The sequence below is a fragment of the Euprymna scolopes genome, chromosome 2 (assembly GCF_053919585.1).
Source record: "Euprymna scolopes isolate OS-2025 chromosome 2, ASM5391958v1, whole genome shotgun sequence".
Lineage (NCBI taxonomy): Eukaryota > Metazoa > Mollusca > Cephalopoda > Sepiida > Sepiolidae > Euprymna > Euprymna scolopes.
Genome location: NC_136483.1, coordinates 160,357,801 through 160,380,530, shown reverse-complemented (window position 1 = coordinate 160,380,530; position 22,730 = coordinate 160,357,801). Strand labels below are relative to the sequence as shown.

General features: G+C 32.0%; 1 protein-coding gene across 1 annotated transcript in view; it reads right to left on the bottom strand.

Annotated features, from left to right (window-relative positions):
• LOC145297853 (coiled-coil and C2 domain-containing protein 2A-like) overlaps positions 1–22,730 on the bottom strand; it is a 220,229-nt gene that overhangs the window by 44,634 nt on the left and 152,865 nt on the right. The window contains exons 30-32 of the mRNA XM_080144180.1: positions 15,773–15,842; positions 10,734–10,840; positions 1,837–1,933 (exon numbers count right to left, since the gene is read on the bottom strand). Of these exons, the coding sequence (XP_080000306.1) occupies positions 1,837–1,933; positions 10,734–10,840; positions 15,773–15,842 (274 nt within the window). The remainder of the gene's footprint in view (positions 1–1,836; positions 1,934–10,733; positions 10,841–15,772; positions 15,843–22,730) is intronic.

Here is a 22,730-nt window from a genome sequence, read left to right as displayed (position 1 = left end):
AGGCATCGAATCGTCCAATCTAACAGATATAAAAAATATGATAGCTGAAATATAGAAGCCTCGCAAGTGTCAAACACTTAAAAATGTAGAACAAAAACATTAAATCATAAAGAAAATTATTAGTGATCCTAGCGATGGCCTACGTTATCAAATTTATTTTCACAATCTACTATAATAAAATGTCTCATTTGGCATAATAGTTAGAGTATTCACTAATTAACCGGGAGACTGGGGTTCAATTCTGCATAAATTAATTAAAGACTCAAACATGATACTTGATTCTCTCTTACTAAACACTCAGTATTATAAGGCAAGGATCAAGCATAAGTGGAGCAATCCTGGAAAATGAGTAGTGCCCTCCCCTACACCACTCTGTTGTAGCTAATGAAAAGGAAATATTGGGGTCTCCTTTGACTATGGTCAACCATTTTATGTTTTCTTTTCTAACCATGATACTACGAACCACAGCAAGTATCTTTTATAGTTTCAATTGTTTGGTCATCTGATATATTTATCACAAACCTGACAAAACTTTTAATTCACCTTTATAGAAAAATAGCAGAATACCCGTCCCAGTATAAACAAAAGTAATTCTTTGAATTAAACAGTTTTGCACCACTTTGATGTCCCCTTACAAAAATTAAAATCAAGATAAATGCTACTCTACCTTATGTTTAGAATCCTTTTCTCAATTTTTATCAAAATCCATTACATTGATTCTAGAAAATGTCTAAAATTTAATGATTTAAGCTGAAAAGGGTTTTTATAAAGATTGAAATCAAGATAAAATTCTACAAAATCTTAAATCTAGAATCAATTACATAGTTTTAACTCTAGAAAATGTCTAAAATTCAAGATTTAAGGTTATGAATTATTAAGTAATTGGAATTCAAGGATTCTTAATAAGTATTTAATGAAAATCTGAAATATTTTAATTTTCACATGAGAGGTTGTGCCTGTATTATGCACCCCCAAAAATCTTTAAAATGTTTAAAACAAACTGAAAATTAGGGGCATCTTTTTTTTTATTGATATCTATAATAACCCTAGTTAAAATTTCACCACAAAATTGAAGTCTTCACAAAGGACTTCACCTCCTTTGCATAAAATTGAATTAAACTACACATAGTCTACATCACCTAATCTCAATTCTGGTAGATGCATTTCAGAATTAATAATATTGATTAAGTTAGAGTGAATCCTACACATACAAATAAATAAACATACCTAACTTTATTTAAAACTAGCAGCGTGCGCCCAACATTGTTCGGTTGTAAAATATGTTTAAATATATTTTAATTCATGTAGATTTCGTATTTATTACAGAGCCGATTCTCTATTGAATATTATATTGTACCTAATATATAGAAATTATTTCAAAATTTAAGAATAAATGACTTGGGTGCCATCAGTTAGAATTGAAACCAAAACATTTAGCACTCCAGCCACATTCTCTAACCACCTGAGCCATCGACAGATAGATAAATATTTTTTTAATCAAGCTATAAATTTGCGCATGCACAAAAATAATAGGTTTCGTTGGCAAGTTGAAATGTAAAAAGGTTCATTTCAACTTGACATATTTCTGTACGTATTATTCATCCAAACAAAGATTTTACTTGTTATAAATCATCCTTGGTGTATGATTACTATTTCCTGTTAATTTCAGTGTTATGTGATCAGTAGTTTAAGAGTTTATCGGTTAAATATGTACAGACAGACACACATACACACGTCTATTGTTTTATTTATATAGAAGGAAAAGCTAAGTTTTGCTGTTAACAAAAAAATCTATTCTTAAAACTAATCATTTTTGAGTTTGTTCTTTTGGCTTACCTCAAGTATATCAACAAGAACTTCATCAAAGAGGTTGAAAAATAGAAAATCAGAGACTGTCTGTAGGTTGCTGGCAGTAAAATTATTGTTCTTGGCACTGGAAAAAGAAATTGCAAGAATAAATCATATATGCCATGGATAATAACACACTAATTGAGAGTTTGTCATTCAAATTCCTCAACTTAACATTCACAGGTAACATGAATTGGAACAAACACATAGAAGACTTTGCCAAAGCTGCTGCAAAGCAAATGGACTTCTGCTACTATGCTAGAAAAATACTTACATCTTACAGTATCTTATATCTCTACAAAACCACAATTCGTCCATGCAAGAAATATTGTTGCCACACATGGGCCAATGTATCAACCACTAGTCTTACTCTATTGGAAAGGATCCAAAAAAGAGTCTCCAATCTAATATATCTGAAACTGTCAACAAAGCTCCAATAACTGTCCCATCACCACAATGTTACATCTCTGTGTTTATGTTGCATATTATTGCATTGCCGAATTATCTGAGCCAGAAGATCATTATTATATTATAGTGTAGATTGAATTAGATTTGTTTTAAAGAGAAAAATGCAATTCAAGGACAAATATGGTTAAATGATGTTTTAGGAATTTAACTTGACTAGATTCTATAAACAAATAGTCTGGGTGCCGGGCGTTGCCTGGGTGTTTGAAGGTGCGTGTTGAGCAAAAAAAAAAAAAAAAAAAATGGTAGTAGGCAGACAGGCTCGAACCCGTACTACAAAGGAGGAAAAGAATGTGAAAAAAAATGTTATGTCTTTGTCGTTGCATCCATCGCCAGACCAAAAGTGGTGAAGGTTTAAATTAAGGCTAGTCAATCAAAAAGAGGTCAAGATTGGTCGTTTTGTTTTACGGTATATCAACCCTTTTCGGGTTATTTAATGTCAAATCCAGTAATTTTGAAGAACAATTTTTTAATAGAATATATTTGTTTCTTTTAAGTCGGTTTCTATTTAACCTATAGTTGGGACCCTAACAGGTACTACCACTCTGGGTCAGAGTGGAACTGGGAGCAATGGCAATTAAAGGGTGGCTTTACACTCCCCAAAGCCCGCAAGCTGGGACTTCACCATCGGATATAGTTTAAGGTCATATCCAGGACCTCAAAAATAGGGGATAACTTTCGAAAATATTGGTGAAAAAAGTGACCACTCCCTGTAGAAAAGTGTCCAGTTGAGGGTGAAAGAAACAAATATTTTTAGCCAATTTTTTAATATTTGTCATCTGAAAGGTCGAGCTTCAAAATGATACTAATCTCATAAGAATCCATCCTCGAAAGTTTTAGGCAGACAAACAAACATACATACATTTAAACAGACAGGTGAGATTTATATTATAGATAACAAGAAGGAATTTTAGATATGTTTTCAGAAAAAGAAATGTGTGTTAATAACAATACCTAGATATGTGATACAGATGTCAGCTAATAGGATTCTTTGTGAACATGCAAATGATGTAGGCACAAAGAAATAGCTTTAATATACACACAGACGTTAGTTAGAAGGGTCAGAAGTTAGTTGAGGAGGTCAGTTGAAGAAGTCAGGTAGAAGACATCAGGAAAGCCAGTGAAGTCAAGATCCATGATGTGAAGTAAAAATGTTGTAATCTTCGAAATGTCGACACAGTTGTGTGAATAAATGTTATATGAAATATAACTTTGTGTGGTGTCATCTTCCTAAGAAACAGGTTTGTGAATTTTTCCCGGTTGTTACTGTCATGTTAAATGTTTCTCTAACTCTTAAATGTTTACAGGCTTTGTCTGTTATACAGACTGTTGTTATTATATGCACCCATCAAAGAACATTTGTCTAACTCTCCATCAATGGAAGATTGTCTCTTCTCGTCATTTGAAGACCCCACTCATGTACAAGTATTTCTTATCCGTTCAAAATAACATGTCGATATGTGCACGTCATCATTTCAGTTTAGTTCAAGCAAAACATTATTCATCAATAATTTGATAACCCACTATCCAACATTTGTTTTACAAGTTCTTTAATGAAATGTGCTCTGACAAACTGGTAGCACTGGTGCTCCTCCCCTAGATGTAAATAACTTCAACTAATCGAATAAGCAGCAAAATCACATGCCTTCACTGAAGAGGTTCCCCCGATTCAGAGAGCCTTCTACTCTGAAAGTTTCTTCTCTTGAACTACTAGACTTAGGAATTCCTTCCCTGTTTCCTGCTTCCCTGAGTGTACTAACATGCAGAAGTTTAAATATAATGTGAACAAGCATCTCACTGCTCAACTCCCTACCTAGAGTGTCCGTATAGGCATGACCCGTAATTCACAGTAGCCACTTACTTCTCAATGGCAATTTGCCTTGTTTAGAGTGGTTATGAGTAAAAAGAAAAATACAAACATATTTTCTTCCCAACGACTTTTTTCTTTACATTAATATCATTGTTTTATTCCGATTTCTTTTCATCAAAAATTTTATTATTTATCACTTTTCATCATTATCTGAAATTTCCCTTTTATTTTTTTTTCTATTCTCTTCTATTTTTCTGACTCTTTCCTCTCTTTTGCAATCTTTTAGACAACGTTTTTGATAATAAAGAAAACTTGCATATTTATATAATTTTTAAATTTAAATAATCGATTCATTTACACGGTATTTGTTTACAACTATGGAAACGATACATTAACTGTTGTGTCTATTGATAAAAATCATAATCATAAACTGTCATACTCCTCAGAAAATTCCATCGTTTCTCAGTATTAGTAGCGACAAGGGGATTCCAATATTTATCCAGATTCAAATACAATTATCGATTCTGTTCCAAACTTTCACAAGAAACACTCGTCTAGCAGAAAACACTATCACTAATTTCCTCCACTGTGCCTAAACCTAAACCTAGATCCCATGAGCAAAGCTTCTTTCTTAGAACTGCACGCCTATAGAATTGTCTTCCGTTTTCCTGCTTTCCAGCTGACTACAATATGTTTGTCTTCAAGTCTAACATAAACAAGTTTTTGATGAGCCATTCAATATAAGTTAACAAATTTACCGAATTTCCATTACTAACGATTTCTATATAATCCAATTTCTACTGTACACTCTTTAACCCTTATCCTCGAGTGGCCTCTTGGCCTTGATAAGTGGTGATGCCTATGTAAGAAAAAAAGAAAAAAAAGAATCCCAACTCCAAAACATTTACTGATTCCAATTCTTTTTAAATTTCTAAATATGAAGTTGTTTTCTTTATCAAAATATTTTAATATTTGATGGGACCCTACAGAGTTTTCTCTCTCTCGTAGTGGCCTATATTCTATTATAAGTTTAATATTTTCAATACTTTATAATATATTAATTTCAAATATATTATTTTATAAATTTTTTAATTTTTCAAGCTTTTCAGAAAAATCTTTCATACAGTAGGCTTGTGGAAATATTACAATCTGCAATGGATTTTATCTTATCACGTTTTATGGATTGCTTCAGATGCATTTGAACATTAAAACCTTTCCATTTGGATTATACCTTTCTTCATTGCCTTTGATCTTATGATTCTGCCTCTATTTTTCTTCATTGAACCTAACTACACCATGAAATATTCTTATTTTAATCCTGGCTTTTGGTGTCTTTTAGTCTTTACATGAAAGCTTTTTAGTTTTTATATGCTAAATAGCAAAATTTATGACTGCCTATAAAAGAATCTTTAAATTTGTGTATTTCTTGTCAAATAATAAATTTGCCAGGATTTTCTAAATTTACTGAATTTAATTCCAAATTCTCATTAATATTTTATACTAGCAATTTAGTCCGGCTTTGCTTTATGTGCATATGTTTATATATATATTAAAAAGTTCTACATCTAAAATTTCAAGTGTTTAGACCCAAAATTGGCGAAGGAGTTTGGTAGAGTCTGCAAAGGCAAACTCTTTCAACTTTGACCTCTTGGCAGCCAAATTTTCGTCCAAAATCTAATTAAAAAGCTTGCTGCATGTCTGAATATCCTTTATGTAAAATTTCAAATGTTTAGACATAAAATTGGCTGAATAGTTTGCTAGACATTGCAAAGGTCAAATCTTTAGAACTTTGATTCCTTGGCAGTCACATTCTTGGCCAAAAACCAATTAAAAAGCTTTCCCTATGTCTGAATACACTTCATATAAAATTTCAAATGTTTAGACCAAACATTGGCTGAGTAATTTTGTAGAGTCCGCAGAGGTCAAATTTTTTCAAACTTTGACCCAAATTTAGAACCCTTAACATTTATTGTTTTGGGCTAAAATCAAATTAAAAAGTTTTATCCATGTTCAAGTAATCCACATCTAAAATTTCAAATGTTCAGACCCAAAATTGGCGGAGGAGTTTGGTAGAGTGTTGAATGGTACAAATCGTTGAACTTTGACCCCTTTAAAGCCAAATTTCTGGCCGAAAACTGATTAAAAAGATTTTCCCAAGTCTCAATACTCCTTATGTCAAATCTTCAGTCTGTAGACTGAAAATTGACAGAGTAGTTTGGTAGGGAATGTGCACATACAGACACACACATAGAGACAGACAATTTCACTTATATATATATATATATATATACACACACAGACACATAATTATTTTCACAATTAAATGATGTCACAGCTCACACAAGTCATGAAAGTTGCAGACTAGAAGTCAAAGATTTAAGTTTAACTCTCATTTGGGCTCGAGATATGTTCAACTGATGAGCACAAATGAAGGCAAAATTCGAGTCTTGCACTTCCAGTCTGCAGCTTTCATGGCTTGTGTGAGCTGTGACGTTGTTTCATTGTAGAAATAATTACATATCATCTTACATTAAAAAAAATCTAACACATGCATGTATACATATAACTTACCAACTAAAATGAGAAAGAATGCTCGGCAGATCGAAAAAATCAACAGAAAAATAAAGAAGAAAGAAAACTCTGTCATATTTAATCAAACGTGCCTTGATAATGACTTGCTGCCAAAAGACGACTTAAATAAAAATAACTAAATAAATAGAATTAAACCAATAAATAAAAACCAAAATAAATTAATTTCCATGTATAATAAAATGACTTCAGAGTATTCTAAGTTTGAAACAACAGATGCCACATACAAATTTGATACATCTATGCTAATAGCCACTATCTTATATAGCTCTCAAACACCATTTTAGACACATTCAGTTGTGATAATAAAATGCTACATTGCATCCTATCAGCAACACCATCACAATCGTAACATCTTTATGTGAAGTAGTCCAATTCTTTGCTTTATAAATGAACGCTTACTAACATTAAATTATGGCGTCACTAAAAGACATATTAAGACATCTTTGTCAGCAACAAATCGACTTTTTATACCATTACACACACTACTTGTACATTGGTAATGTTTCAAACTGACAGATTTCATATATATTTATGTCTATATATATATTTATTTATATCTATATATATATTTATTTATATCTATACATATATATTTATATCTATATCTATATATATATATATATATATTTATTTATATCTAGCTAAGCGGGTTTGTTTTATTGTATATTATTAATATCTTTATATATTTATTTATATCTATTTATTTATATCTATATATATTTATTTATATCTATATATATTTATTTATATCTATATATTTATATCTATATATATTTATTTATATCTATATATATTTATTTATATCTATTTATTTATATCTATATATATTTATTTATATCTATATATATTTAGCTCCAAAATATTTGCATCTTTTACATTAGGATTTCTCAAGAAAAAAAACAAACAAACAAATAAATTTTAAATATATGGAAGCTTATTTGTAAATTATTTTATCTTTTTCATGCGATTTGAGGACATTTACATGTAACAAATACGGAAGTTTATCGTACAAAATACTTACTTTTATTTCCACAACATATTTCTTTTAATAAAATTCTGTAATCTTTTTTTTTTTGGAAAAAATTGTAATAAAAAACATGCGATTATTTGGAAGCTGAACTCTTCAATATATAAATATATATATATGAAATGCGTTGGTTTAAAACATCACAAATCCACATAAGCACACAAAATATAACTATAATGACGTGTCATTAACTCTGGACTTAATTAAAGAGGTTAGCTCCCAAATATTTGCATTTTTTTTAAATTATTATGCTGAAACAAAAAAATATGGAAGTTTATTGAACGTAATAAAACACACTTATTTTTTGAAAACTATTTCATTTCCGCAACATATTCCTTATAAATATTTAGATATTTACACACACATTATTTGTTTTTCCAATTTGGCTTTTGTGTTTGTGAAAATCTGGCTATAGTTATCAATTTGACCTCTTTTGGCATTCTTTTTCTGAAATATTTAGCTTCCAATATTTAGTAGAGTATGGCAATCCAATTAGGATCAGCTATTGAACACGTTTACCCTTTTAGAACCTTTAAAACCCACATAACTTTCAGATTGCAAAATTATTTTTAAAAAATAGAATTGGTGGACCTGAATAATGCTGCCCCTACCATTTACTTTTTTATTTGCAAATTTTACAGGCGATTATTGGTACATTCATTTTGCACATGGGTTGGTAGTGGCTCCAACTGATAACTAGTTTAATTGTTTTTTTTAGAAGTGGTGTGGGAGGGGGGGGGCATACTTCCGCTGGGCAATGCCAGTACACAGGTCGTGCTAGTTACATATAAAAAGACAACAGAAACAGAAAAAAAACCCTCTTTATCAACAACAAAATTGCTCCTGATTGAAAGCACTAAAGGAAAATACCTGACAATAAATCACTTGGCAACCTAATACACAACTTGCCAACTGAAATGAGAAAAAATGCTCGACAGATTGAGAAAATCAATAGAAAATAAAGAAGAAAGAAAATTCTGTTGTATTTAATCAAATGTACCTTGATAATGCCGTTGTTTGACCTTCACCTGACAAATTCAATTTCTTTAATTTTTACACTGATTTTCCCTGGCTAAAACCCAAATTTAAAGTTTCGCATGGGTTCGAATACCTTATATATTAAGTTTCAACTGACAGGGGAATTTGGTAGGCAATATTTTTTAAACAAATATATATGCATACATAAATATATATAGATAGAGGTTTGTGTTTACTATAATCTTTTTACGCAAGTATAAATCATGTAGAATATCGGCATGAATTACACACAAAAGTTAACTAAAAATGATCATCCCATAAGAAAACGGAAAAAACTAATAGGGAATAAATTAAAATGAATGTTTAAAAGAATATTCAAATTAGCTAGATCTTTTGCAGATGAATGCAATTCCACGACCCATATATAACAAAGTTGTATTTTCTTTTTAAATAAACAGAAAAAAAGGCTTTTTAATATGAATATCAATACATGCAAAAAAAAAAAAAAAATTATAGGAGTATAGATATAATATAATATATATATATAACTTTCTTGAAGTTATATTTTTGGATTTTACTGTCATTGGATTATTTATCTTTCACCAGACTATCCATTCACGTGTAATCACCTTTTTCTTTACCATATTCCCTCTGCTTCACTTTTTTTATTTTCAAGTAAGATCTTTGACTTACTTGTTGTTTCATCAAATACTTTTGCATGCAAAATCCGATCCCGCAATTTGCTAATTCCTACCCTCTGATGAGAAGGAAAGTATTTCTTCGAAACTCCGCAGATTAAGGACTATCCACTTATCAAGCGTTTCCTTTTCAGAATAAATATGTTTTTAACTCTTTTTCAAAGTGTTTTTAACATTTTTTATTAACTGTTTCCTCATATATATATATATATATATATATATATATATATATATATATATATATATTAAGAGGTATATTTGGTAAAAAACAAGGGAAAAAGTGCTCAATACATGAGTAGAGCTAAATATGTTTTTATTCTTCCAACCTCAAAAGGTTGAAAGAATGAAAAAATATATATATATATAATGAGGTGAGTTCAGGGAGCTTTTGCCAATGCTAGTTCATCTTACTACTAAGAGAAGAGTCTATCAGGCATGTTATACAGTGCGATAATGTATGGAAGTGAAATCTGGCCAGTGAGAGTTGGGGACATGTGTTTCATGGAGAGAGCACATTGATCTGATAATATATAATGTGAGTTCTGAAGACAGGCTTAAATCTGATGACCTCACAGGAAGGTTAATTGTTGCAATATTTTTGGTCTACAGTAAAGGTATGCCGCCATAAATTTAAGCGATTCTACTTATAAGCATGTGTTATAAAGAACAAACCAATCAAATGCCAGAAAAACCTTATAAAACAACTGCTGAGTTCTCTAGTATTAACTTTTCCATATGAAAACGATAAAATCGTCACGTTTCTGTTGACGGTAACTGAATTAAATCTTTGTTTGGGAAAGTTTTTCTAAATGGATTTCAGCTGCCATTCTTTTTTGCTTGGAACTATATTTTTCTATTTCAAGAATGACTTTACACTGAAGATTAATTTTGGACAGATATATACAGAGATATCTGCAGAACAGGAGACTCTGATGATGATGTCCATGTTGAATGAATAGATAAGAATTCTTTCGTTAATAGACCCTTGATGAGTTGAGGTAGCAGGTTCATTTACAGGAGAAGAAATAAAAGGAGGGAAATTTGATAAGGATGTACTTAAGAGAAAGAGGGATAAATAAAAACCTGGCCAGAGATAGATTAGTTTGGAAGTTAATTTCTAAAAGTCATTCAACATATGCTAGCATATAAAATGAATATTATGTTATGATGATGATGATGATAACGGTTATGATGATGATGATTATGATGATGACCAGTGGTTGAGAAAATAATTATATTTTTATGCTAAGTATCACTTTTAACCTATGCGATCATCAGGCGATGTGACAGATATATCATAAAATGTAAAACTAACTGGAAAGGTACAACCAGTTCTTCATTGAAACTTGGATTCGGTCCGTCAGCCGTCTGAGTTCTTACTGTATTTCTCTGGAAGCTGACCTCCAAATAAGGGTGTACAGTCTGTAAAATAAATAAAATCGAACCATTAAATCATATTCCAAATTAATATACAAAATTTAATCTGTTTTTATTATTATTATTCATTCTCTCTATCTATATAAAATTAGGTGTGTCTAAAAGTTTATTTGTTTGTAGTGATTGTATTGTTGTTGTTTCCAGGATGTTAATCCAATGAAACTCTGGTGATTATTAAATATTGCTCAATAACAGGCAAAACTGAAGATTCGTTATTCGTATTATTTGGATTCTTCAGACTATTAATCTCATCTTAAGTGTTATCTAGGACTCGTGGCATAGAGGATAAAGTACTTGGTAAAATTCAGTTGTAAGCTACACTCTTCTGGAGGTTGAAAGTTCAATCCTCAGTGAAAGCAACATTCAAAATACAATGGGAAATTACTTAAGACTACTAACCAATTATGGCTAATGGAACAAGAACATGCTACTCCCATGGATTAAATAAAGGTTTTGATCAAAATTCTGTGCAGGTTCCTGATTTTTACAGTAAGATTCCTCGAGTTTGACAGAAAGATATACGTGAAGAAGGGTGGAGGTTACATTGATCGAAACGCTGTGAAAAATGACACTCAAGATGAGAACGGTAGTGCATATAATCCAACTAATACGAACAGGCAGAAATAATGTATTTTAAAATAAAATTCATTATTTCTACAAACACTGTTGTGTGTGTACGTGTGAATTCGTATGAATATATGAATGGATAACTGCGAAAGAACAAGTAAGTGCTTTGTTAATCTATTATTTTTTTCTTCCTTTCCTCTCACCTTCCTTCTAAGAACCAGAAAGATTTGCAAACTTATTTTGCTAACCACATTAGTTTCAGTCGATTTGAAGGCCCGAGGAAGCCAAATTTTGAATGTGATTGGAGTTGAAATATGTATGCACATATGTAGCCAATAATGTTTTTATAAATAAAGAAATTTATACTATAATTTACTTGTATATATGCAAGAATTCACTGCTAATCTAATCAACCGACCACTATTATCAAAGTGGAGTAATTGTTTTCATCACACAAAATTAAAAACATTTCACACAGCGGACCATGATAGATTACCCCTCCATCGCCATTACTTGAGGGAGGCTTCAAATTTGATCTTGGCTTACCAAACCAACAGGACACCGATGAGACTTCCTAAAGTTCTGAATATATCCACAAATGCTTTTGAAAATTTGGCAGTTGAAAAAGATTATTTTGAATAATTGTGCCACCATGTGCTGCCTCCGCTCACCAACAATCCCCAACCCCAACACTGTGTACAGTAGTCCTCTTCTCTTTCATTTTCTATTCTGGCTGTATCATCATCTCTCCAGTTAGTGACTGCAAGGAGGCAAGCACAGGTTGACAATTATAAAACGTAAACACCAAAAGAGAAAACACAAACTCCGACACATTCCATAAGTATCAGTCGGGCTTCTGGTGCGTGTGTGACACCATCGTGGAAAATGACCTAAATGCTAAGGTTCCACATTTTAGTCATCAGTCAAGGCCATGTTGGTCCATCGGTTGATCAAGTCACATTCTCATCTTAGCCACTTAAAGCTCTCTCTCAGCCTGGTCAAAACCGCAACCTGCCATCCTAAACTATAAAACTGTTTTCGACTGTCGCAAATTCAAGACTGTCCATAAATTGTCTCTAACTGTAGTAAATTGTTGCAAAACTCATTGCCACTTTTAAAAATATCCGTAAACTAACCCTAATATACTAATCTTTTGTTTTAGTTACTGCCACACCTTGATTAACAATCCTATTTCAGCTGCTTTTGTGTTCATTGGTGAACAATTTCCTCTCCATTATCTTACTGCTATTACTGCTGGGATGATAAATCAGAATTAGGAATCGGAAAAATCAAAACTTATAACGGTATCAAAGTCGGTAACAGAAAACAGTGCTTATTTTCTGATATCAAAACGATTCCTTTAATTATCTCTTTTATTAGATTTTTTTTAAAACAAAATCTTCCAATGCTAGTAGTAATGATAAACTAATAAATATTTATTGATTTTAAATTACCAGTAAAACTAAAATCCATAGATGAATCCCCCACAAGTGTATTTCTATGTTTGAGAAAATATGTGCACATTTAACATGTTTTTATGGTAATAGGGAAACAAACAGCAACTTCATAGTTAAATATTTAGAGATTTATAAAGAATCGGAATCGGTAATTGTGTAACACTAAAGAGAGGCCACATCAGACCTGTAGGGTTGATGTGACGTTTATTTTGGTTAAAAGTGATTTTTTGTTCCCGGACGATAATCGGGTTGAAGGAATAAAAATTATTATTAATTTTTATTTGTGAATAAATTCTGAGCTAAGTCTGTTGTTGAAATAGCGGCGGCAAGAGTGCCTTTGTAGCGAAAAGTTGAATCAAATTCTAGACTTCAAAAGCGAAAAAGAATGCATAAAATATGTTAACCAAAATACACAGGCGTTTGATCTCCAATGGCCGAAATCATAGTGTACAGTAGCCAGAGGGGTGGGGATTTCACACCCGCAATTGGCAAAACTATGAGCCAAAAGTTGACCTGGGAATTTGACAAGTTGAAAAGTCGGGTTGTTTTTGAAACACACGCAGTGACTCGGCATTGTGTTTAGAACAAAGAAGAGGGAAAAAAATGAATTGTCCGAAATTTCAAAACAATAAAATAACGTATCGAGAATTGTCATTTGGTGAATCAGGTCGAACGAAAAAAGGGAATTTATGAAATGTTTTTGCTCGGATAGGAAATGTCCGATAAGTTCAAAGCGACAAATGCATTCTTGGTCTTTTGACGTAAACAAAATGTCTGATATAATAAAATGGCCGACAACCAGAACTTAATTCAAAGATAAACTAAAATCCCTTTGAATTATCAAAGCGAAAAGTGAGATCAATAGATAATTTTAAAACAAATAAAATCGCGTGATTTGCTTTAATTCAAAGGAAAAATAATTTTCCTGGATAGGGGGAAATTCCATTAGTAAGCCAGGGAGGAGTTAATTAATACAACGTGTAAGTTGGGTGTTAATTAAAGGAGGAGTCAATCCAATTTTGGAAATGGACCAATGAAAAAGGGCCCTGTCAAGTATAATCAACCAATGAGAAAAGGCCCCGTCGAATTATAATCAAGCAATTTGATTGGTTGATGACGAACATGGGTGTCGTCATCATTCCATAATTGTATTATAAAAGAAATGAAAAGTTAGAGATTAAGTCAGTAAGAAGAACCGAGTAGTAAGAGTAAGAGTCAGAAGAAAAGAGAGATAAGTCTCGGCAGAATCACCTCTCTCTCTCTCTCTCTCTCTCCCCCCTCGCTTGTTGCCTGATAACTCAACGTTTATAACGTGTAGATTACTTAATGAGAATTACGCAAAGTCCGCAATACCGACCAGGTATTTCAACAACAGAAGCTCAGTTGTAGAACTAACTGCTTGCTTGAATTAATTGTCAAATATATGTACATGCTGTAAATACTTCTTTTATGAATTTCCGAAATATATATTATATTAACCAACCTCCGGAGTTTTGTTGCTGATGTGCGTTGATCCATATATATGTACATTCTTTATTTGCCAAATGTGACCACGGTTAAGGTCACACGTGTCAAGGTCACATCTATATATTTGTAAATTTCTTATTTTGCCATTTGTGACACCGTATCCGTCAACGAACACCCAGGATAACTAGACGATCCACGGAGAACAGGCCTTGAGGACCGAACATCCGAGAAGAATCCCCAACGCCTTAATGAAGAACTTACTGGGTGACGTGACGTACTAATGGTTGGCAGACCTGGTTGCTCGGTTGACATATCATAACTGCACCGACCAGGGTGCAGATCATAACTGGGCCGCGAAAAAGGGTCAAGGCCGTGTAAGCACACGCCTAAAGGTCACAATTGTATCAGAATTGCAAATTTAGTAACGAATTGGTAATTGTATCCCATTCATTCCATCACCTTGAGTCCCTAGGCTATCCACATTTTTGTAGATTCCTTTGTAGTGAGGAGTTCTTTTTTCGGGGTGAGAGTGGTGACCCCACGCCCAACCTTCCTAGAAGGTACATAGTGTGTAGCCTTCCTAAAATAGTCACCCATCTGGTACTGGCCAGACTCAACATTGCTTAACTTCGGTGATCTGGCGAGAACCGGTGTGTCAACGTGATTGTGCCATACTAATTGTATCGGAATTGGGAAAAATTTTGAAATCGTCCTATCACTAGTTTCTATACCTTTGTTTTGCTGATCTATTTATTTCCCCCTTTTTTATTTTTATTTCCGAACACTTTTTGGGCGAAGGGGAACATCAATCGTTTCACATGGGACAACAACAAATTTAATGTTTAATGTGTATAAATTAAATTTAAATCTAATAATCATATTTTTATCAACTGTTGAATTATACATTTATTGAATAAGTATCTAAAAATTATTAGTCTCAATTTTCAAAGAGAATTTTTGATATTTGTGAAAATTTTTTTAATTTTGCAAATTTACAAATTATCTTCAGTTCTGAGAGACAAACCAATGTTGTCCTGTGCTTTCACTCCAATGCTTAAATCATAAAAGAAACCTTTTATTTTAAAAGTTTATTATAACTCATGCTGAATTTACAATGTAATTTTAGATATTTATGAAAAAGTGCAATTGTACACATTTTTCTACGGCTGGAATGTTCTATTGTATTTAAATGGGCAAGTTCATTCTCTGGGTTCCAATTGGTTATTAATCAATGAATTGATAGTCTAATACATAAATATTTTTTCATTCAAGCTAGAATTTTTCTGTCAACTAAATGCCATTTAGAACCCTTACACTAGTATGATTTTGATTCTATGATATTTAAATTAAAAAAAACTTTTTAACCATCGAACATTTTCAAGAGTCAAAATGAGACAGTTCTTGAATTGCTATAGATAACACAAACCTGTTCTTGATAAAGGTGAATCGACGCTCTGTGAGTTTCCATGTTGCTACTTTGTTGGCTTGGCGTTTCTCTACAGAAAGTAACAAAAACATAAAACCTTATAAATTACATTAAAAAAAAAATAGAAACATGCATTCTGAACACACATACACATAAATATATGTTATGAGAGAACTTGAATGCCTACCAGACACTATCCTTGAGTGTCTAAGGTTTTTCTGTACAAGGGTTTGTCAGGACAAGCTGGCATGAGGATACTTTTCTTGAGTGTAACCTCTGACTAAATATTAAAAAATAGCAGAGCCCAAATAAGATCTCCTCAAGATAGCAAAAAATACTGGCTTTTATGAGGAATGGTGCACCTTCTTCTCAAGTGATGTTCCTCAAGTATCAGAATGAATATGGACACTCCACCAGACTAGAGGAATTCTCGTACTGGAATCCAGCAAGACCAGGAGACCACAAAAAGGATACACTATAATATACTTAAATGGTTTATTAGAGAGATGAAAATTATTTTCTCAACTTTTTTACTAACTCAGCATTTGAGATGTGAAAAATAACTTTTGCGGAATATCCGAATATCTATGCATCTCATATAGAGATCAAGTGTTAACCCCTATGAAGGAGCCTCTTGATTTCTGAGAAGTTCAATTGAATTAAAATGAAACACAAGAGAGAAATCTGCACAACCACAAATGCCACATAAAAAAGAAACTGCAGAGTGGTTTAAAATTTTCAAATGCACATACTTCTGTTTAGATTATAAAATACACAATGAAAGACATTCAGAAAGAACTTGAATGCCTACTAGACACTATCCTTGAGTGTCTATGATCTCTCTGTACAGGGGCTTGTCAGGACAAGCTGACATGAGGATACTTTACTTGAAAGTAAACCTTGACTAAATATAAAAAAAATTAGAGTATTAACAGCTCAAATAAGATATCTCATCACTACAGTAAAAAATACTGGCTTTTACAAGGAATGGAGCACCTTCTTCTCAAGTGATGTTCCTCATGTAACAGTATGAAACTGGATACTCCAACAGACTAGATGAATTCTCATCCTGGAATCCAGCAAGACAAAGAGACCACAAGAAAGATTTACTATAACATATTTAAATGGTCAATTGGAGAGAGGAAAACTATGCTTTCTAATTTCGTTATTATCTCAATATTTGAGATGTAAAAAAGAACTTAAATAAAATATTCAAAATATACTGATTTATATATATATATATATATATGCAGCACCTAAATATAAATATTTAAAATAATGATATGCCCATGTTACTCACAGTGTCACATAGAATAACTATTCCAACATTCATAATGACCTGTTCATTAGTTTATAAACAAATATCTTAAAAAACTTGAATGCCTACTAGACATTATTCTTGATTTGTCAGCATGAGAATACTCTAAAAGTAAATCCTGACCAAATATTCCAAATGACATAGTATTCAAAACCCATATAAGATTCCCTCAACATACATATACACTGGTTCACACAAGGAATGATGCACCTTCTAGTGATGTTGCCTCCAGTAACAGCAGTTAGCTGGATACTCCACCAGACCAGATAAACTGTTGTCTTAGAATCTGGTAAGACCAAAAGAAAGATGGATTATAACATGCACACACAAGCATTACATAGTAAACCCCATCCTTGGTCTATTTATAGTCAGGACAACCTGACATGAACAAAATCAACCCTACAAGTTGTTACGACGTGTCCCAGCCCTACTGGGGACGGTAGAGATGGGTGATGTAACAAAATATATAAAAAAAAATAAAGTTTCCCCAGGTTCCTTGATTATGCGTTGTTATGGGAATGGGATAACCGTCTCGAAGACAACAATAAAACGAAATGTACTGGACAACGAAATAACGAGGACAAGTATCGTCGAAAAGTTAACAAACTTTTATTTATATAAAAAAATAAATAAAATTTAATTCAAGAAAAGAAAATTAAATATGTCTAACTAAATGAAATGATTTAATAATTCAAATTCTACCGAGAGAAAAATATATCAACAGTCAATGTTCACAATAAAAGCAATTAATCGTCTGCTGAATTAGATACAGGTTCTAGGGTAAAAGAGATGTAAGAGAGAGTAACGTTTTGGTTGAAAAATTCAGTGAATGTCCTTTGAAATGTGTCCTTTCTTTCGTCTCATTTTTTTTATATATATTTCTTTCCTGTAAATTGTTTACATCTGATTATGCGCGTGCAGGTTAGTTTTCATATTTCTGTCTTTCGGATTGTTTACGTTTCATTATGTGCGTGCGTGTTAATTGCTCCAAGTATTTGTTTCTGAAGCTCATCGAAGCCCCTGATTTATAGTAAATATTTCGCTGCTCCTTTGATCCTTCCTTTGCTGAGTTCATTCTTTTCTTCAGTCAATATTCTAACTTTGACCGCTGATCAAAACAGATTTTTACCGTCGCCGCCAAAATCGGTTTGTGTCGTTGATATTTATCTCCGCAATGCCGCTGCCATGCTGCATTTCGCTGGCATCACCACCCTGACCTTCGCTGAGTTAAATCTCGTCGCTTTTAAGCATGAAGCTCCACTGACTGTTGACAACTTTTTTCAGTCCCCTCTCTCTATATACGGTCTACATCTCTCTCTTTCTCTATACAGTTAAACTCTCTATATCGTTGTCCTTTATCTCTCCTCTCTTTCTCGTCCACGAGCTTTCTTTTCTTTTTCCTCTTCAACCCTTCGTTCACAGTATCTCTGTCTCTTCCTTCTCCTCCTGCTCGCAGGCCTCCTTCTCCCCTTTTTTCTGCTTTGTTTACCATATGTGAACGAGCAGACGAGAATGGATCATTTTGGAACCAAAAAATGATACAGTAAATAAAATATACTGAAAATATATCTCCTCTCGGCTAAAAATCAATACAATAATTCATTATAACTTTCAATGAATGTATCATATCCCCCTACGAATTTTAGAAAAGTTCTCGAATACCACCTTGATACAGCTATACAATGGCTCGTATGAGAAATGGTGCCCCTTTTGCAAACAATGTTCACAATAGTAACAGATTTAGCTGGATACTCCATCTACCCAGATTAAGTCCTCTAGAATTTGATGTGACCAGGAGATAACAAAGAAAAATATACTATAGCAGAGAAAAAATAAATGTTCTTGATTCCGCGTACATGAAAATTTTCAAATTTTTCAATGTTGTAATTTTGTGTCTATTTTATGTCTAAATCAAAGACAATAAGTCAAAAATACAAAAGAATAAGATTAAAACCCGTGGATTGTAAAGGAAACATGAAAATTTTCAAATTTTTCAATGTTGTAATTTTGTGTCTATTTTATGTCTAAATCCAACAAAATCAGTCAAAAATACCTAAGAATAGCATTACAACCCGTGGATTGTAAAGGAAACATGAAAATTTTCAAATTTTTCAATGTTGTAATTTTGTGTCTATTTTATGTCTAAATCCAACAAAATCAGTCAAAAATACCTAAGAATAGCATTACAACCCGTGGATTGTAAAGGAAACATGAAAATTTTCAAATTTTTCAATGTTGTAATTTTGTGTCTATTTTATGTCTAAATCCAACAAAATCAGTCAAAAATACCTAAGAATAGCATTACAACCCGTGGATTGTAAAGGAAACATGAAAATTTTCAAATTTTTCAATGTTGTAATTTTGTGTCTATTTTATGTCTAAATCCAACAAAATCAGTCAAAAATACCTAAGAATAAAATTAAAACCCGTGGATTGTAAAGGAAACATGAAAATTTTCAAATTTTTCAATGTTGTAATTTTGTGTCTATTTTATGTCTAAATCCAACAAAATCAGTCAAAAATACCTAAGAATAGCATTACAACCCGTGGATTGTAAAGGAAACATGAAAATTTTCAAATTTTTCAATGTTGTAATTTTGTGTCTATTTTACGTCTAAATCAAAGAAAATAAGTCAAACCTACCTAAGAATAAAATTAAAACCCGCGGATTGTAAAGGAAACATGGAAAATGGAAGTAAATGGAAGTAAACTAAAAACCTAAAAGTCTTACAGGTACGCGTACATGAAAATTTTCAAATCTTTCAATGTTGTAATTTTGTGTCTATTTTACGTCTAAATCAAAGAAAATAAGTCAAACCTACCTAAGAATAAAATTAAAACCCGTGGATTGTAAAAGAAAACATGGAAAATGGCAGTAAAGGGAAGTAAACTAAAAGCCTAAAAGTATTACAGGTCCGCGTACATGAAAATTTTCAAATTTTTCAATGTTGTAATTTTGTGTCTATTTTATGTCTAAATCAAAGAAAATCGGTCAAAAATACCAAAGAATAAAATTAAAACCCGTGGATTGTAAAGAAAACATGGAAAATGGCAGTAATGGGAAGTAAACTAAAAGCCTAAAAGTCTTACAGGTCCGCGTACATGAAAATTTTCAAATTTTTCAATGTTGTAATTTTGTGTCTATTTTACGTCTAAATCAAAGAAAATCAGTCAAACCTACCTAAGAATAAAATTAAAACCCGCGGATTGTAAAGGAAACATGGAAAATGGCAGTAAATGGAAGTAAACTAAAAGCTTAAAAGTCTTACAGGTACGCGTACATGATAATTTTCAAATCTTTCAATGTTGTAATTTTGTGTCTATTTTACGTCTAAATCAAAGAAAATAAGTCAAACCTACCTAAGAATAAAATTAAAACCCGTGGATTGTAAAAGAAAACATGGAAAATGGCAGTAAAGGGAAGTAAACTAAAAGCCTAAAAGTATTACAGGTCCGCGTACATGAAAATTTTCAAATTTTTCAATGTTGTAATTTTGTGTCTATTTTATGTCTAAATCAAAGAAAATCGGTCAAAAATACCAAAGAATAAAATTAAAACCCGTGGATTGTAAAGAAAACATGGAAAATGGCAGTAATGGGAAGTAAACTAAAAGCCTAAAAGTCTTACAGGTCCGCGTACATGAAAATTTTCAAATTTTTCAATGTTGTAATTTTGTGTCTATTTTACGTCTAAATCAAAGAAAATCAGTCAAACCTACCTAAGAATAAAATTAAAACCCGCGGATTGTAAAGGAAACATGGAAAATGGCAGTAAATGGAAGTAAACTAAAAGCCTAAAAGTCTTACAGGTACGCGTACATGATAATTTTCAAATCTTTCAATGTTGTAATTTTGTGTCTATTTTACGTCTAAATCAAAGAAAATAAGTCAAACCTACCTAAGAATAAAATTAAAACCCGCGGATTGTAAAGGAAACATGGAAAATGGCAGTAAATGGAAGTAAACTAAAAGCCTAAAAGTCTTACAGGTACGCGTACATGATAATTTTCAAATTTTTCAATGCTGTAATTTGTGTCTATTTTACGTCTAAATCAAAGAAAATCAGTCAAACCTACCTAAGAATAAAATTAAAACCCGCGGATTGTAAAGGAAACATGGAAAATGGCAGTAAATGGAAGTAAACTAAAAGCTTAAAAGTCTTACAGGTACGCGTACATGATAATTTTCAAATTTTTCAATGCTGTAATTTTGTGTCTATTTTATGTCTAAAATCAAAGAAAATCGGTCAAAAATACGTTAGAATAACATTAAAACCCGTGGATTGTAAAGGAAACATGGAAAATAGAAGTAAAGGGAAGTAAACTAAAAGCCTAAAAGTCTTACAGGTCCGCGTACATGAAAATTTTCAAATTTTTCAATGTTGTAATTTTACAAATTTTGCAAATTCAAATAAAATAAAAACTTTTACTTGTTAAATGTTTTTATTAAAAGTGCAAATAAAGACTAATTGTTATTTTTATCTGCATAATTTTGTTAATTTTAAATACTGAAGTACAACAAAAGTTAAGTAACTGATATGCCTTGTCACTACTGGCGATAGCGCTACATCAGAAATTAGGAAGTATGTTAGCTTACTATAACTGAAGATTTTATTTTTCTATTGTCCTAAAGTGTCAGAGAGGTCATGCAATCTACAGTGTTCTTTGATATAAAAATAATGGATCATACTATGGCTTCAAATTTGATTTTGTGTATTTTCATTCTACTCTTTGATGCAGAAATATTGGACCAGTGTTCTCTCTAAACAAATTTAAGACAAAAACAACCATCTCCATTTGACATCAGAGAAGGATGGCTATCTACAGCATTTGTCTTTATAGCTCGACCATGAGGAAAAATAAAACAGCGTCTATAAGTCAGTGAAGAAAGCCTAAGTTGGCTGAAATAATTGATTTATATTGTTTTCATGTATTGAAAAAAAAAAATCTATCATCAGATTTCGTTTCATTTCTTATATATTTGTTTCTTTTCTCATAGTGGGATTTCAGTAATCCGTTCCACATTTAACAACCAAATAGAAAATGACGAAAGCCAGTAGAAGTGTGCCTCTTTTTTTTCTTCTAGCGTGGATTTCTTTCGTCCATACCAAATTAAAAATATATTTTACTAGCAGTGCTATCTGCCCAAGACAAAAGTGTAAGATATTTCTATTAAAACTTCTACCTCACTTTCTCTTTCCCCCACCCTGTTTTCTCCATGTCCCTCTTTCTTCGTTGCTCAGCTCATTCTTCTCTGGACATACACACACACTTCTATAGATTCCTCAAAGAATGAGTAGGCATAAGGAAATTAACTTCTGATTAAAAAATCAGAGTTACTTCCCTTTAATTAGTATATAATCTAGATAGAAAATCCCCCACCCCCGATGATATCTGCACCATTTTAAGGTTAAAAATGAATAAACTTTTTAAAATTTTATATATTATTCATCTGGAGCAACGCCAATAAAGAAAATACCAACCTTGTAGGTATTCATTATATGGTTTGGAGTTTTAGCCAGACATACAAACATACACACAGACAACTTGCAGCTTGATTTGCATATCAATGAGGCTTTGTCCCTAAAAGGACGTTAGAAAAAATCTAAAATCAAGAGGGCAGGGAAGTCAAGTTCTTGGA